Genomic DNA, 16408 nt, shown 5'->3' with positions numbered 1-16408 from the left:
TATCTTCTTGGCTATGTGTACGAGACAGCTCTAAACTATGATGTTGTATCCGAACTGTTCTTTTAGTTGCCTTTGCCAGTAAATTCTTCTCCTTTGTACACTTTTCTCCCAGTAATCACCTGTGCTTTTCATTTCCCATCATGTGCTCAGTATGTTTTATAATTTCTTGGTCTTTATTCATTCATTTTAGTACTCCTTGATTGGATACTCTCACAATGCATGAACCATTGCTTCCTTTTGGAGATAAATATATGTCCATCTGTGCTTACAGGTTGAACATGTGCTTCCACTTTTGAAGCATGGCATTGGAATCCACCATGGGGGCTTACTTCCTATTCTAAAAGAAACCATCGAAATTCTTTTCTCTGAAGGACTGATAAAGGTATGTGCTATTCTTCAGTTTGCCTTACACAGTAACTGAAATCCTGTTGCTTAACATAGTAAATAGTAGGCCCATTTAATCCTTACGATTTGGTGAGTCAACTCTTCTGTAAATTCCTTCGATTCAGATGGGTGTACTTAGGTTTCTATGTACTAAGAAAATGCAAAAATGGAGCTATAATTACCTAACTTTAATGTTGATAATTAAAAAATGTAAATTGTTGGAGATTTTGGGTACCTTGGTTCAATGATCAGTGATAATGAAGATTTCAACTAAGAAATTGGAAGAAGACGGAGACTTGAAAAGGCATTTATGAAAGAACTAGAAAAGATCAGGGCATATAATTGGAGCCCAAGGGCAAGATCATGTACACTGTTATTCTCTGTTCTCTGTTATTATGTATGGATGTGAAAGCTGGAAAATAAAGTTGAAATAAATGATTTGTTTAAAATATAGTGCTAGAGGAGAGCTTTGTGGATACCATGGACTGGAGAAAGACAAATAAGTGGGTCCTAGATAAAATCAAGCCTAAACTAGAAGTAAAAAATGATGAAACTGAGGCTGTCGTACTTCTGGCACATCATGAGAAGACAAGATTCTTGGGGAAAGGCAATAAGGGTTGAAGGTAGCAGGAAAAGAGAAAGACAGAGAGAGATTGATTGATTGATTGATTGATTGATTGATTGATTGATTGATTGATTGATTCAAGAAAGGAAGCTTTGGCTTTGAGTTTGCAAGACCTGAGCAGAGCTATTAATGACAGGACATTTTTTGTGCTCTCTTCGGCAGCACATATACTAAAATTGAAATGACAGGACATTTTGGAGATCACTCTTTTATAGGGTTGGAGGCATCAGGATAGCATCTCACAACAAACATTTCAAAGAGGCCCAGCAATCTGTTCAAGGAAGCTGTTTGCCTTTTGGGTTGAAAACATTTTTGATGAGTATATGGTAGGTGCCGGACCTGCAAAAAGAGCAGGCGGTAGGGTTACACTTTCCCAGCACAGTGGTGCCTTGCTTGACGAGGATAATTTGTTCCGTTGAAATCGTTGTTAAGCGAAATCCTCGTCAAGCGAAATGAAAAAGCCAATTGAAATGCATTGAAAACTGGTTCAATGCGTTCCAATGGGCTAAATACATCAGCATCCAGCGAAGATCCTCCATAGGGTTGCTATTTTCTGTGCCTGTAAAATGAAGAATCTGTCCTAAAACACAGTGGGGAGCCATTTTGCACAGCAGGCGGCCATTTTAGAGCCGCCGACCAGCTATTTTAAAATTGTCGGCTAGTGAAAAATTGGTTCCTGAAGCAGGAAACCAATCATTGTTAAGCGATTTTCCCCTATCAAAACATTGTTTTGCGATCACAAAAACGATCGCAAAAACTTCATCGTAAAGCGGTTTTGTTGTTTAACAAGGTAATCGTTAAGCGAGGCACCAGTGTATAGTTGAGGAGATTAGTTGGTAACACATTTGAGGCAAAGGTTACATTTTGACTTGAGTAGTGCTGAAGGAAAGCAACATCGGCATTTCTAACTGTCACAAGCCCTTATGAATGAAAATACCTGTAAAGATAATTTTCTCCTTGACTTGAAAGATAACAGAGGTTTACACAGAGCCCATCTTAGAAACATAACCTAATTAGGGCAGCCAAAGGCACAAGGCTCTTTAGAAGAATATGCACAGATACATAGACTTCTAGGTGCACACATATCTTACTGTGCATGCTGCAGGGTGGAATGAAGTGCTGTTTACCTGTCTGACATAAAACAACATAGCCGATAAAGAGGTGACCAGAGGGTACACTGGGAACTAAATAGATCCCTGAATTTTTAGTTGCTTATCTTTACTATAAAAATAGTTTAACATCAGAAACAGGCAATTTGGCCAGTACAGTACGTCTGGAGGCTGCCTAATTCTCCCTCTCTTTCTATTAGTCTAAACTGGAAGTAGTCAGAAGTTTTGAAAAAAATATGTTTTGGAGTGTTGAACAGTGGAGGGGAATCCATGTGATTAGGGTTTCTAAGAGCCCCAGATCACTTTTTTTAACTTGAAAAGGGGAGATGAGGGAGCCCTCAAAAGTAGTTTGGGGGCTGCAGCCCAACCCAGTTCAGATGTAGGGAAGTTTAATTCCATCATGTTATTTTAATACTTGCTAATAAGCTTCTCTTTTTGTTATTTTTTTGCTCTGTTTATGTAGGCACTATTTGCAACAGAGACTTTTGCAATGGGAATAAATATGCCAGCAAGGACGGTGCTATTCACAAGTGCCCGGAAGTTTGATGGGAAAGATTTTCGATGGGTAAGCAAATTGTAGTATGCTGAGTGTAAGTCAATACCAGAAAAACAGGAGGATTCAACAAGTAGAGGACTGGTGTCCTCACAAGTAGGAGCAGCCATTTGACTATAAATAGTTACGGTCATGGGGTTGTTTTATCAAAGAAGGACCTCTCCTTCTTTGAACACAGTGAATCGAGCAGAGATGTCCATCGCTCTATCTTGCCCGGTAACTTTCAACACCTTTCAGCTTGTCACTCCTGATTCTGTGGCCAGGGTGCTTGATCACTGTCGAGCCGCCACCTCCTCCTTGGACCCTTGCCCGGCCTGGCTAATCAAAGCAGCCAGGCCTATAACAACAGAATTGGCCACTGCTATAATAAATGGGTCTTTCCTTGAGGGCAGGTTTCCTTCTGCCCTCAAGGAGACACTCATTAGGCCCATAAGAAAGAAACCTAGTTTGGCGGCGGACGAAACTGGCAATTATAGGCCCGTCGCCAATGTTTCTTTTATGAGCGAAGTGGTCGAGAGGGTGGTGGCTGACCAGCTTCAAGCACATTTGGATGAAACAGATGCCTGGATCCATTTCAGTCGGGCTTCAGGCCATGCCACGGTACTGAGATGGCATTGGTCGTCCTGTACGATGACTTGTTGAGGGAGGCCGACAGAGGTAAAATATCTTTGTTGGTCCTCCTCGACATCTTGGCGGCCTTCGATACCGTCGACCATGGTATCCTCCTGGGGAGGCTCTCCGAGCTGGGTATCGGTGGCTTGGCTCTGGCCTGGTTCCGTTCCTTCTTGCAGGACCATCCCCAGAGAGTGCAGCTTGGGGAGAGTGTCACAGCCTCATGGAGCCTCAAATGTGGGGTTCCACAGGGGTTGACTATCTCCCCAATGCTGTTTAACATCTATATGAGGCCGTTGGGTAGGGTCATCAGGGGGTGTGGAGCATCGTGTCATCAATATGCTGATGACACCCAGCTCTACATCTCCTTTTCACCAACTGCAGGTGATGCCATCCTGTCCTTCCAGCGCTGCCTGGGGTCCGTACTGCAATGGATGCAGGAGAACGGGCTGAGGCTGAACCCAGACAAGACGGAAGTTCTGAGGGTGGGTGTCACTGTGGCTGGCGGCTTGGGTGACTCTCATTTGGGGGGGTGACACTGGCCGCGAAGAGTGGGGTCCGCACCCTGGGGGTACACCTGGACCCGACGCTCACCATGGAAACACAGGTGGCGTCGGTAGTCCGCACCGCCTTTTTTCATCTTTGGCGGATTGCCTGGCTGCGACCTTACCTAGACACAGGGGCGCTCACTACTTTAGTACATGCACTCGTAATCTCTAGATTAGACTACTGTAACGCGCTCTACGTGGGACTTCTTTTGAAGCTGACGCGGAAACTTCAGGTGGTGCAGAATGCAGCAGCCAGACTCCTTACTGGAGTGAGAAAATTCCAACATATCTCTCCTACTCTGGCCATGCTGCACTGGCTGCCCATTCGTTTCCGCGTTGACTTAAAAGTGTTAATGCTTACATATAAGGCCCTAAACGGTTTAGGACCTCGATACCTGGCGGAATGCCTGTTCCCACCTAGATCTACTCGGATCACCCACACAAGCCAGGAGGTGAGGTTGAGGAGCCTAACGCCGAGGGAGGCCTGGAAGGAAAGGACACGAAATCGGGCCTTCTCGGCAGTGGCTCCTCACCTCTGGAATAACCTTCCTCTGGTGATTCGTGCGGCCCCTACGCTGGGCACTTTCAAGAGTTAATTAAAAACATGGTTATACGTTCAGGCCTTCCCTCCTGTCAATATTTAACTCTTTTTTCCCTTCTATATTTGATTTACTATTGTATGTGTTTAGACTGTTTCTAATACAGTGGTGCCTCGCATAACGTTTGCTTCGTTTAACATTTTTTTCGCTTAACGTTTATTTTTTCAGAGTCAGATTGTGCTTCGTATAACGTTTTTCCCTATGGGCGATTTTCACATAGCGATTTTGGGACCATGCTTCGCTTAACGTTTTTGGTTTTAGGTCCCCTGCTTCCCTTAACGATGTTCATTTTTTCAATTACAAAAGTATCTTAACATGTTGAAAAACGGTTTTAAATGCTTGGAATCGTTAGTGCACCTTCTAAAATGTGTGCATACTTAATTTGGCGTTGATCTGACTTTTCGTTAATTTTTTGTGAATTTTTTTCTCCCCCATAGGAAACAATGGAGCTGTCAGATTTTGACAGCTGTCAAAAGTTCGGGGGGGGGAAATTCAGCATAAATTAACGAAAAGTCAGATCAAAGCCAAATTAACTTTTGCATCCGTTTTAGAGGGTGCAGAAGCTAATCCAAGCATTTAAAACCATTTTGACCTTTTTATGACACACTTAAATTTGCAAAAATTGACTTCGCAAAGCCATTGAAATGTATTGAGTCGGCTTCAATACATTCCAATGGAGGAAACATTGTATCGTTTAACAATGTTTCCTATGGGTTTTTTCGCTTAAGGACGCCAATCCGTGCCTATTGGAACAGATTAACTGGTTTCCAATGCATTCCTATGGGAAATGGTGTTTCGCATAAAGTTTTTTTCGCATAAGGTTTTTTTTGGAACCAATTAAAAACGTTATGCGAGGCACCACTGTATTCTTATGTTGTATTGTATACATTTATGTTGGAAGCCGCCCAGAGTGGTCGACCAGACCAGATGGGCGGGATATAAATCAAATAAATAAATAAATAAATAAATAAATCCTGCCCGAAACAATAATTGTATGTATCTATTTTATATTGTTTTGGTTTTACTGGTCTTAGACCATAATAAAGTATTACTACTACTATTTGTTACGGTTTAGCTTGATAGCTTATTCTGTGGATAAAAGCACGTTGTCAGTTCTAAAACATGATTGGCATATTGCTGATTCTGAAGACATATCTAAATATTTACTTTCTATTTTTCTGGTGCAACTTTCACTTATTTTACACACACCTTTATTTGCGATGTTCTTTGATAGATTGAAAAAATTACAGTTGCTGCTTCTGTTTCTGCTCCTGCATCCTTTCTCTCTTTTATTCCTCTTTCTTTGAAATTATCTGAAATGTTTGCAGCCCTTCCTGCATTCAGAAAATATTTTAAGCATAACTTCTTGTCCATGTCATCCATTCTCACTGGTTTCTCCTCAGCCTCTCCCTTTCACAGGCACCTTCTGAATTATGCTGTTTGCCTTGTCCACAAACTAAAAACATCAGAGTATGTGGATGAGCAAGATTGAGACGCAGCAAAGAGGGTGCCTGATGATGAGAGAGACAGAGAGCAGCCACAGACAGCACTTTAATAATGTTCAGGCATACCATTATTTATCTAAGTTTATTGTACTTTCAGATCACCTCAGGTGAATATATTCAGATGTCTGGTCGTGCTGGACGTCGAGGCATGGATGATAGGGGCATTGTAATTCTTATGGTGGATGAGAAGATGAGCCCAACAGTTGGAAAACAGCTTCTGAAGGTATCTTTATGTTGGACTAAAATTGTTCTAGATCACACATTAGGCTTAGTAAAGAGCCTCAATCATTAACTATCATTCAAGAGTTGTTAATGTAATGACAAAAAGAAAATCCATAAATATAGAAGAGCAATATGTTACTAGGATCAAGTGTAAATGCACAAAATATGCAAGCTTTAGGCTTCTCTAGAATGCTTCATCAGACTAGATGATTAAGAAACTGAGGATGAAAAAAGGGGGCATCAGAGTCCAAATAATTTGGCAGTTCATGGAGATTTGCAGTTAATCTCACACCTAAGTATGAAAGTGCAGTTTGATGACATAGTTTTGTAGGTATCATATGGCCTTTGACAAGGCTGGATGAGAATGTAAGGATCTCCTTTTGGTCACATCCAAAGATAACATCAACTCATGCAACTACATATAAAGAAATACTCTGGTTTTTCTGGAGGTATTTTTTTAAAGTTGCTGGTGTCCTTCTGTTTGCAGAAAAAGGGAACCTTCATGTTGTCTTCATGCAGTTGTATTACCATCAGTCATTACATCTATAGAAATTCCAGTTCCACTTTCCAAATTGAGATTGAGTTGAATTGAAGGTCTCCTTGGCTTAGAACACCTAAGTAAATATGTGGACTTCTACAACATTTCTCCCATCCAAAGTTTTTATCATTTAATATGACAAAGAGTTCTAGAGAACCCAAAGGAGTGCATATTTGGTGCATTTTCAATTGACTCTAATAAAGATATTATTCATTTATGAATTCTGGATTTTGCTTTATTCTTATATTTCAAGCTCATTCTTTTTTGGTGTTTCAGTGATATTAATGGTACCTTTTATTTGTGATCCTGTTATTTCATCTGCCTTTCCCCTTGGTCAGTTAAATGCAATTCATTGCCTGTAATATTTATGAGAATTGGTTGCTAACTTTATTTTTCTTGCTGAGGACAGTCTAGGCTTGATACCAAGCAGCCGGCTTCATGTAAAGGCAACAGGACCAGCATGATGCTTTTCATTCTTGGTTTGATGAAATGCACTGTGTTTCATGAAGTGAAAACATCAGGGTACAGTGGTGCCCCGCATAGCGACGATAATCCGTGCAGCAAAAATCATCACTATACGGATTCGTCGCTATGCGAAATTAAAAAGCCCATAGGAATGCATTGAAACCCTTTCAATGCGTTCCTATGGGCTTAAAACTTACCTTTTAAGTGAAAATCCTCCATACGGTGGCCATTTTAGCTGCCCGGTATGCAAGGAATCCGTCCCTGTTTTACCCGGTGGCCATTTTGGAACCGCCAATCAGCTGGGGGAAAACATCGTTATGCAAAAATCGGTAAGCGAAACAGCTTAACGATCGTCGCAAAGCGATTTCCCCCCATAGGAAACATCATTATGCGATCACAAAAGCGATCGCAAAAACATTGTTGCTATGCGGATTCGTCGTTAAACGAGGCGCCCGTTATGCGAGCCACCACTGTATATTGATGGACATTTGTAGAACAACATTTTGTTCTACCATTTGTAGAGTGGAAATTTTCATTAAGGGACAATATGAGACACCCTCGATTAATTCCTTGCTATTTATAGCAATGAATTCAGACTAGAATTATTTAGTCTACTTTGTAGATAATTGTATAATTGGTTAGTTCTGAAGGTTTTGTGTACTGGTTAAGGATAAGGAATGCACTGTGCAAAGAACACCTGTTTCCAAACTGTACCTTGCGCATATTATTGGTTGGTTTGATGCAATTTTAATACAGATTTTTAGGGGGAGTTACTGTATAAGCCAGTGCAGTGTAAATAGAGTGTTGGACTAGGACTGTAGGAGATGTAAGTGTGAATCCTCGGTTGGCCATGGAAATGCACTGGGAGAATGGAACAGGTAAAAGCATTCCTTAAATATCTCACTTGTCTTGAAAGCCCCGTTAGGGTCACTATAAGTCCTTTCTGACTTGTAACACCTTAAGACTAACAACATTTATTTTGCACAAGCTTCCACAGGCTGCAAGGCAGTTAGTTTATCACGTACCTCTTCAATCTTTAACTTAGTCTTTAAGATGCTCCAAGACACTTTTTAAGCCATCTGCAGTGGTTCCCAGCCATGGGTAATGCAGGTGTTCTTGGACTGCAACTACCAGGAACCCTAGCCAGCACAGCTAGTGGTGAAGACTTCTGGGACCTGCAGTCCAAGAAAACCAGGGTTACCCAAGGTTGGGAACCACTCATCAGGACCAGACTTAGAGCAGAACTAAAGGGCAAATCTACACTAAATGTTACTCTATGACTTTTCATTCCAAAAGCGTATTCTTTGTTCCAGTGCAGTTGCTTAATTGTTTTCCTCACCAGTCCCAGCAAATAGGAGGTAAGTTGATGCTCAGTGTGACAAAGCTGGAGAAATGGATCACTTGCAGTGCACAGCATTGCATTTCGTAGATGGAAGTGACTCTACATTGGCTTTCCGGTATTGTTGGCAAACTGATACTAATAGTAATTTTTGCACTATCCAGCAGAGCAGAAAATGGGCAGTTTGTACTATAATGACCTTCATTGAGAGGTATACATTATCTTGTAATCTCCATCATGTTTAAAAGAATTACTATGTTGAAACAAGTTACTGTGCCCACTGGAACTTTTAATTGTGGTTGGAAACTGGCAGTAGCAGAATTTTCCCTTCCCTTTGAATGCATGAAGTACATTGCTTCTACAGTGAGTACAGAAGTGTGTGATGGTGGTTATTCCAAATGTAATAGACTGAACTAAGTAAATTGGAGCAAGCATGTCTTTGCATGAGATTATTTGGATAACACACTGTTATGTGCCAGCACTTGATCCTATAGCATAACAAAACACTTATCATAAATCTGATCCGTAGTTAATGTATTCCAGATCTAAGAAATAGTGCAGTGTTATCTTTATGTCATTTAATTGCTTAACTTTGCTTTAAGAAAGGTCATCTGGAAAGCTTAATTTGTATTGCTAAATTTCTGTAATTGATGCAAACTTGATTCTCAGGGTATTTGATAAAACTAAAGAAAAGTGGGATGTATCTCCTTCACCTGTTTTGTATGATGGGATCCAAAGAGATATATGTATAAAGCTTTTCAGTAAAGAATGGAAGAACAGACCTTTAATAGAATCATGGTCTCTTGTGCGCCACTGAGTTTCTCTGGAAGATCTCCCAATGAATGACTTGCAAGAGACTGCAACGGAAGAGGAATCCTACAAAATTTCAGTGTTTTTGCAGACCACAGTGTTCCACTCTTGGATCCCAGCAGTAATTTGAAAACCTTACCTTCTACATGTCCCCCAACTTCCTTTTGTAGCAGCTGAGTCCAGAAAAATAATTCAGTTCAGAATGTAATCGTCTAGGCTGGGATTGTAATCCATTAAGCCTGCAGGAGATTAATATGATTATGTGATCCCTTTGGATCACAGCATCAAGTGTAGTTTCCTTTATGACACATACTCCCATATGAATGGTTCTGCTCATGATGATACACCCCCACTCGTTTTTACTGTTGTCTTTTAGAAGTAGAACCTTTGCTTTGCATTATTTATCTCTAAATCCAATTTCTGGTATAAAGTCATAGTCTGACCTCACTGTTTATTGCAAGGCAGAGACACAAACTTTTGAATCTGTCCAGCTGTGTAGAGTCTGTGTATAAACATCAGCTAAACACACAGACCTAATTGCAGACTTGTCTGGTTTTACATCTAGCTCATTCGCATATGTTACCAGGGATCTACATGTGTGGGCAGCCTTTGAAAAATGTAACAGACCTCAGTTTGTCAAAGCTGAACCTGCCAGACCAGAGCCTGGCATAGAGGAGTGGGCAGGAGAGCTGCCAGGCATATCAGCAGCGGTCAGTCCTCTCATTGGTTTCATACTGCCTTAAGGCAATAACTTTCCTTTGAAACCATTTTTTTAAAATTAATTCCAGGTGGGTTTAATTGTACATGATGGTTTCATCTTTTAGGCACAATGTCATAAATGGCTGGTGTAGGAAAACCAGATGATGTTCTTAAACCTGTAAATAGCTGTTGTGTCTGTACTACAGTTATGTATATTCTGACAACAGTGTCTTAGAAGATGTCCTTACTTCATTTTTTAAAATTATTTGTGATCCGTGTCCTTTAAAAAGAAAAATCCAACCAGTCATGTTTATTCACCTTAGAAAAAGTAGCAAAGTAGCAATTATTAAATTGAATGTTTCTAGAATAAACATATTTCACAAAGTTTCTGTATTTCATTCTCTCAGGAATATGGGAAATTTCTTATACCAAAGCAGACCACGGATCCACTTAACTCAGTGTTAATGCAGACCACAAATAAATCTATAGAGTTTCCAGCAGGATTTTATACTAACACTGCTTGTAGAGGTTGATATTTGACTCTAGGATCTTCTGCATCCAAACCTTGTACTTTGCACTGATTTGTGGCCCTTCCCAGAGCTCAAAGATGCTTAATAAGGGCTACCTAGGCAGTCCATCCATGTTACTGGTCAGCCTATGACTCTTTTAAGTTCAGAAGCTTTTTGATATCTTTGTAAAAGTGGTCAGTTTTTGCACTTGAAGAATAAAACTAGATAAGTTTTTTCACATATAGTAAATGTGTGAAGATAGGGAGATACTTCAGTATTATGCATCCTTTTGGTGCAGAATATCATGGGGAAGAACAGTAAGCAAACTGTAGTCCCTCTGGTGGTGTCTTTCTTTGAAAATGTGTTGTACAATATTGGTCTTAATTTGATCGTGCCAAGTACTTCCTTATGTGTTTGGAGAATGTGTCTACTAAGGCTCTCTTAACTACAGATTAATTGTGCAGTATCTGTTAAGACAGCAGTGGCGAACCTGTGGCACGTGTGCCACAGCTGGCACGCAGAGCCCTTTCTGCGGGCACGCGAGCCATAAGTTGCCAGATCACTATTCCCTCCCCCAGCCAAACCTCAAGAGGTGGCTGTAGCCATGGTGCTGGTGCTTCGACAGGTGGCGGGCCAGGATCTTGATCAGCTGGCACTTGTGGCAGATCCGCAGTGGGGTCTTGAGGCACCTCCATGCCCTGGATTCCCCCTTCCACTGCCACTTCTGGTTCTGCCACTTCCGGTTCCGCCTCTGCGCCCCGCCGCCTGCTGGTTTTTTATTTTTTTCAGTTTGGCCACTTGGGCCAAAAAAGATTCACCACCACTGTATTAAGAGATCCTGAGCAGGCTTTTTTCCCCCTCCGTACGTTTAAAACGTAAGAGGTAACAGCAACACTATTCTAATGAATGCAACACAGATATCAGTCTACTTCTGTCATAACATGTACCTTATTAACATATTGGGTCCCTGTTTTGGCTTTTCTGAAAATGTTGAACTCTTCCTTCCTTTTCTTTTCTTTTTCTTTTTTCTTCTCTTCTCTTCTCTCTCACTCTCACTCTCCCTCCCTCCCTCCCTCCCTCCCTCCCTCACTCACTCACTCACTCACTCACTCACTCACTGTGGATATGCCAGATTGTTTTATTGACAAAACCAAGTTTCTTGTAAATTGCTTTTTGTTTGCCAAATTGGTCTTGGTGCAGTAGTTTACGGCTTAGTTTTGCCTTTACTAACTCAGCTGAGAAGCTTTCTGTGTAAATAAAACCAAAAGCCTAGTAGGGAAGGATGTTAAAGTAAAAGTGTTTGTTAAATGTTTATTATTTTAGCCTTGTGACCATAACAAAAAAGTCCATAGTTTGACTCATGTTCTTTCGGCCTTGCACCAACTATGTTTGTCAATTTGATTCTCTTAGTCTTTTACATGTTGCAGTTATCTTGTATAGTTGTTACACTACTGATTTACTAACTGGGTGGGCCATATGATGAGGAAAGTCTGGCTGGTTTGATTGTCATGATAAACCATGGTTTATTTTGATGAGAACAAGCTTCAGTAGGCCAATACCCGCTTCACCAGTGGGGCTGTGAGGAGATTTTGTTTATGTTTTTGATGTTTTAACATTTGTACTGAACTCAACAAATTGTGATTGATCTTAACTGGTTTATTTGAAACATGCCATCTCATAAACTATATTTTGAAGTTGACTTGTTTGAAAAATCTACCCACATAAACCTACCATAGATAGAGGGGAGTACCCTGACCTATCCATTTTGCATGTTGTTGCTCTGCTCCATGGTGCAAAGAAATAGAGGAAGATAACAGAAAAGGAAAGACCAGAGATCTGTTCAGGAAAATTGGACATATTAGAGGAACATTTTGCGCAAAGATGAACATGATAAAAGACAAACATGGGAGGGACCTAACAGAAGCAGAAGACGTCAAGAAGAGGTGGCAAGAATACACAGAGGAATTATATCAGAAAGATTTGGATATCCCGGACAACCCAGACAATGTAGTTGCTGACCTTGAGCCAGACATCCTGGAGAGCGAAGTCAAGTGGGCCTTAGAAAGCCTGGCTAACAACAAGGCCAGTGGAGGTGATGGCATTCCAGTTGAACTATTTAAAATCTTGAAAGATGATGCTGTTAAGGTGCTACATTCAATATGCCAGCAAGTTTGGAAAACTCAACAGTGGCCAGAGGATTGGAAAAGATCAGTCTACATCCCAATCCCAAAGAAAGGCAGTGCCAAAGAATGCTCCAACTACCGTACAATTGCACTCATTTCACACGCTAGCAAGGTTATGCTCAAAATCCTACAAGGTAGGCTTCAGCAATATGTGGACCGAGAACTCCCAGAAGTACAAGCTGGATTCCGAAGAGGCAGAGGAACTCGAGACCAAATTGCTAACTTGCGCTGGATTATGGAGAAAGCCAGAGAGTTCCAGAAAAATATCTACTTCTGCTTCATTGACTATGCGAAAGCCTTTGACTGTGTGGACCACAGCAAACTATGGCAAGTTCTTAAAGAAATGGGAGTGCCTGACCACTTTATCTGTCTCCTGAGAAACCTATATGTGGGACAGGAAGCAACAGTTAGAACTGGTCATGGAACAACTGAGTGGTTCAAAATTGGGAAAGGAGTACGGCAAGGCTGTATATTGTCCCCCAGCTTATTTAACTTATATGCAGAATACAGCATGCGGAAGGCTGGACTGGAAGAAACCCAAGCCGGAATTAAGATTGCCGGAAGAAATATCAACAACCTCCGATATGCAGATGATACCACTCTGATGGCAGAAAGTGAGGAGGAATTAAAGAACCTTGTAATGAGAGTGAAAGAGGAGAGTGCAAAAAACGGTCTGAAACTCAACATCAAAAAAACTAAGATCATGGCCACTGGTCCCATCACCTCCTGGGAAATAGAAGGGGAAGATATGGAGGCAGTGTCAAATTTTATCTTCCTGGGCTCCATGATCACTGCAGATGGAGACAGCAGCCCTGAAATTAAAAGGCGCCTTCTTCTTGGGAGGAAAGCGATGACAAATCTTGACAGCATCTTGAAAAGCAGAGACATCACCTTGCCAACAAAAGTCCGAATAGTCAAAGCTATGGTTTTTCCTGTCATGATGTATGGAAGTGAGAGCTGGACCATAAAGAAAGCAGACCGCCGAAGAATTGATGCCTTTGAATTGTGGTGCTGGAGGAGGCTCTTGAGAATCCCCTGGACTGCAAGGAGAACAAACCTATCAGTTCTAAAGGAAATCAACCCTGAATGCTCACTTGAAGGACAGATCCTGAAGCTGAGGCTCCAGTACTTTGGCCATCTCATGAGAAGAAAAGAGTCCTTGGAAAAAACCTTGATGTTAGGAAGGTGTGATGGCAAGAGGAGAAGGGGACGACCGAGGATGAGATGGCTGGACAGTGTCTGCGAAGCAACCAACATGAACCTGACACAACTCCGGGAGGCAGTGGAAGACAGGAGGGCCTGGCGTGCTCTGGTCCATGGGGTCACGAAGAGTCGGACACGACTAAACGACTAAACACACACACACACCCTGACCTATCCATTTTGCATGTTGTTGCTCTGCTCCATGGTGGCAGTGAGGGTAGAACAGATATCCTCTGCTATCCATGATGGCTTTCTGTGTGAATCAGGACCCTGGAAAATCAGGGTTTTTGCTTATGAAGAGAGCCCCCATGTGTAGTGGATCCCTCTCCCTCCCTCCCCCTCCACACTTATCATCCTCCTTGTGGGTGATTATACTGGAAATGAAGGGGTGGGATTAAAGTTCTTCCTTTTGTCTGTGTTAATAATACACAGTTAAGTAATGAATGAATACAGTTCATGTGTTCTTCAACCTCTTTTTGTACCTGGTGCTCTTGAACCAGGCTATGCCATCTGGTTTCTTGCGTAAGTTAAATACTGTATCAGTTTAGAAATCTGTTAATTAGATAGTCTTCTATGTTACACTTCCCACATTCTGAATGTGGCATGTAGAAATACCAGAAAACAGAACTGTGTGAATTGCTTATTTCATTCATGTTCACTTGCATTCATGAGGATAGATAGTGGAAGACCTGTGAGTCCTTAGGATTGCCACCACAGTTACCCATATTTGTTGTTTCTGTGTATTGTGTACATATGGGCATGTCAGGAGGGCCATATTTTTGGTCACATTTCTTTTCTCCCTCATATCAGTTTCATAATTCTCTTTGCCCATGTCTTGACTTTCATCATACGAATGACCAAGAGACTTTATGTGTTTATTCAGTAATGATACACTATCTCTGACAAACAATGGTAAGTTAACAAATAACAAAGGAAGTAAAATAACTTTAAATGCTGCTAAATCAAATTAGACTAACACACAGAAGCATATTGATTTCCATAGGGTAGGTACAACAAAAGCTTTAACTTCACAAAAGAGACCAAAGATGAAAAGAAATGAACATTAGTCCTCATGAGACATGACTAGGACTAGAACAAGAGTGGGCAAGGCATGGCCCTCCAGATGTTGGACTGCAGTAGTCATGAATCTTAGCCAACAAGAAATGGTGAGGAATGGTCAGAATCACATAGTACAGCAATGTCTGGAGAGCTGTGCTCGACCCACATCTAGACTAGATAGTATACTCCATTTTTAGTCCATCTTAATTTTGTATGTGTACCTTTGGTCTGCCCTGTTTCTGTATTAACCTGTGATTCTTACCACCATCATTGTGTGTGCTGGATTAGATGAAAGATATAATTGTGCACACATTTTAGTATGGTTTATGAGCTGAGAACTGCATTGCAAAATTAAGAGTAGAAAAAATGATGCATTATTTTTTAAAAAATCTCTTATGGTTTGGGGTTGTTTTGAATGTACTTACACATCAGATAATCTAAAACAAGCTAAACATTGCTAAAGTTTTTCAAAGTGAAACTGAAGCTGGCAGAAACTAGTAAATCAATTTGTATGTTGCAACAGAATGTAATACAGTGGTGCCTCGCATAGCGACAATCCGTGTAGCAAAAATCGCTGCTAAGCGATTTCGTCGCTATGCAATTTTAAAAAGCCCATAGAAACGCATTAAAACCTGTTTAATGAGTTCCTACGGGCAAAAAACTGACCTTAAAGTGAAGATCATCCATACGGCAGCCATATTCGCTGCCTGTAAAGCGAGGAATCGGCACGAAAACACATCGGGTGGCCTTTTTTTTAACCCGGTGGCCATTTTGGAACTGCCGATCAGCTGTTAAAAAATCATTGCTTTGTGATGATCGATAAGCGAAACAGGGAACCAATCATCGCAAAGCGAAAAAAATGCATAGGAAACATCGCAATGTGATCGCTTTTGCGATTGCAAAAAGTTTGTCACTATGCGGCTTCGTCGCTAAACGGAGCACCCATTAAGCGAGGCACCACTGTACTGTAGATAAACAATTGCTAAGAAGTGAATCTTCCTGCAGATGCAGGGAATCCGCTGCTAGGAAAGTGGGGAAAACAGTTTTAAAAACCAAGCACTAAATGAGTTTTTACTCTCATAAATCCTGTACATAATTACAACAAGGAAAATTTAATGATTCTCAAGTAAAATCCCTATAATGTATGCTCTATAGCAGTGGTTCCCACCCTTGGATAATTCAGGTATTCTTGGACTGCAATTCCCGGAAACCTCAGCCTGCACAGCTAGTAGTGAAGGCTCCTGGGAATTTGCAGTCCAAGAATACCTGGGTTACCCAAGGTTGGGGACCACTGCTCTATAGGATTACTTATACTGTTACTATATAGCCTCTGTTACTGACTCTTTTCTGCATTCATATATATTTATTTTTAGTAAAATTTGCAGATGGTTTAGCACTGCGGTGTAGCTATGATAGATTAATTATGCTGGTAGAAATCAGGTAGAT

The 16408-nt window shown here is 41.1% G+C and overlaps 1 protein-coding gene and 1 long non-coding RNA gene across 2 annotated transcripts in view; one reads left to right on the top strand and one right to left on the bottom strand.

Moving 5' to 3' along the window:
• The window catches only part of MTREX (Mtr4 exosome RNA helicase), a 71828-nt gene that overhangs the window by 20017 nt on the left and 35403 nt on the right, over nt 1-16408 (top strand). Inside the window, exons 13-15 of the mRNA XM_020805552.3 lie at nt 272-382; nt 2582-2683; nt 6033-6158. Coding sequence (XP_020661211.3) covers nt 272-382; nt 2582-2683; nt 6033-6158 — 339 coding nt within the window. The remainder of the gene's footprint in view (nt 1-271; nt 383-2581; nt 2684-6032; nt 6159-16408) is intronic.
• LOC144586344 (uncharacterized) lies at nt 11524-14904 on the bottom strand. Its single transcript, XR_013541124.1, has 2 exons — nt 14075-14904; nt 11524-12273 (listed from the first exon to the last, which is right to left on the bottom strand). It is a non-coding gene; the product is annotated as an uncharacterized LOC144586344 (long non-coding RNA).

The sequence above is a fragment of the Pogona vitticeps genome, chromosome 2 (genome assembly GCF_051106095.1).
Source record: "Pogona vitticeps strain Pit_001003342236 chromosome 2, PviZW2.1, whole genome shotgun sequence".
In the NCBI taxonomy this organism is placed as follows: Eukaryota; Metazoa; Chordata; class Lepidosauria; order Squamata; family Agamidae; genus Pogona; species Pogona vitticeps.
This window is presented reverse-complemented; position numbering and strand designations above follow the sequence as displayed.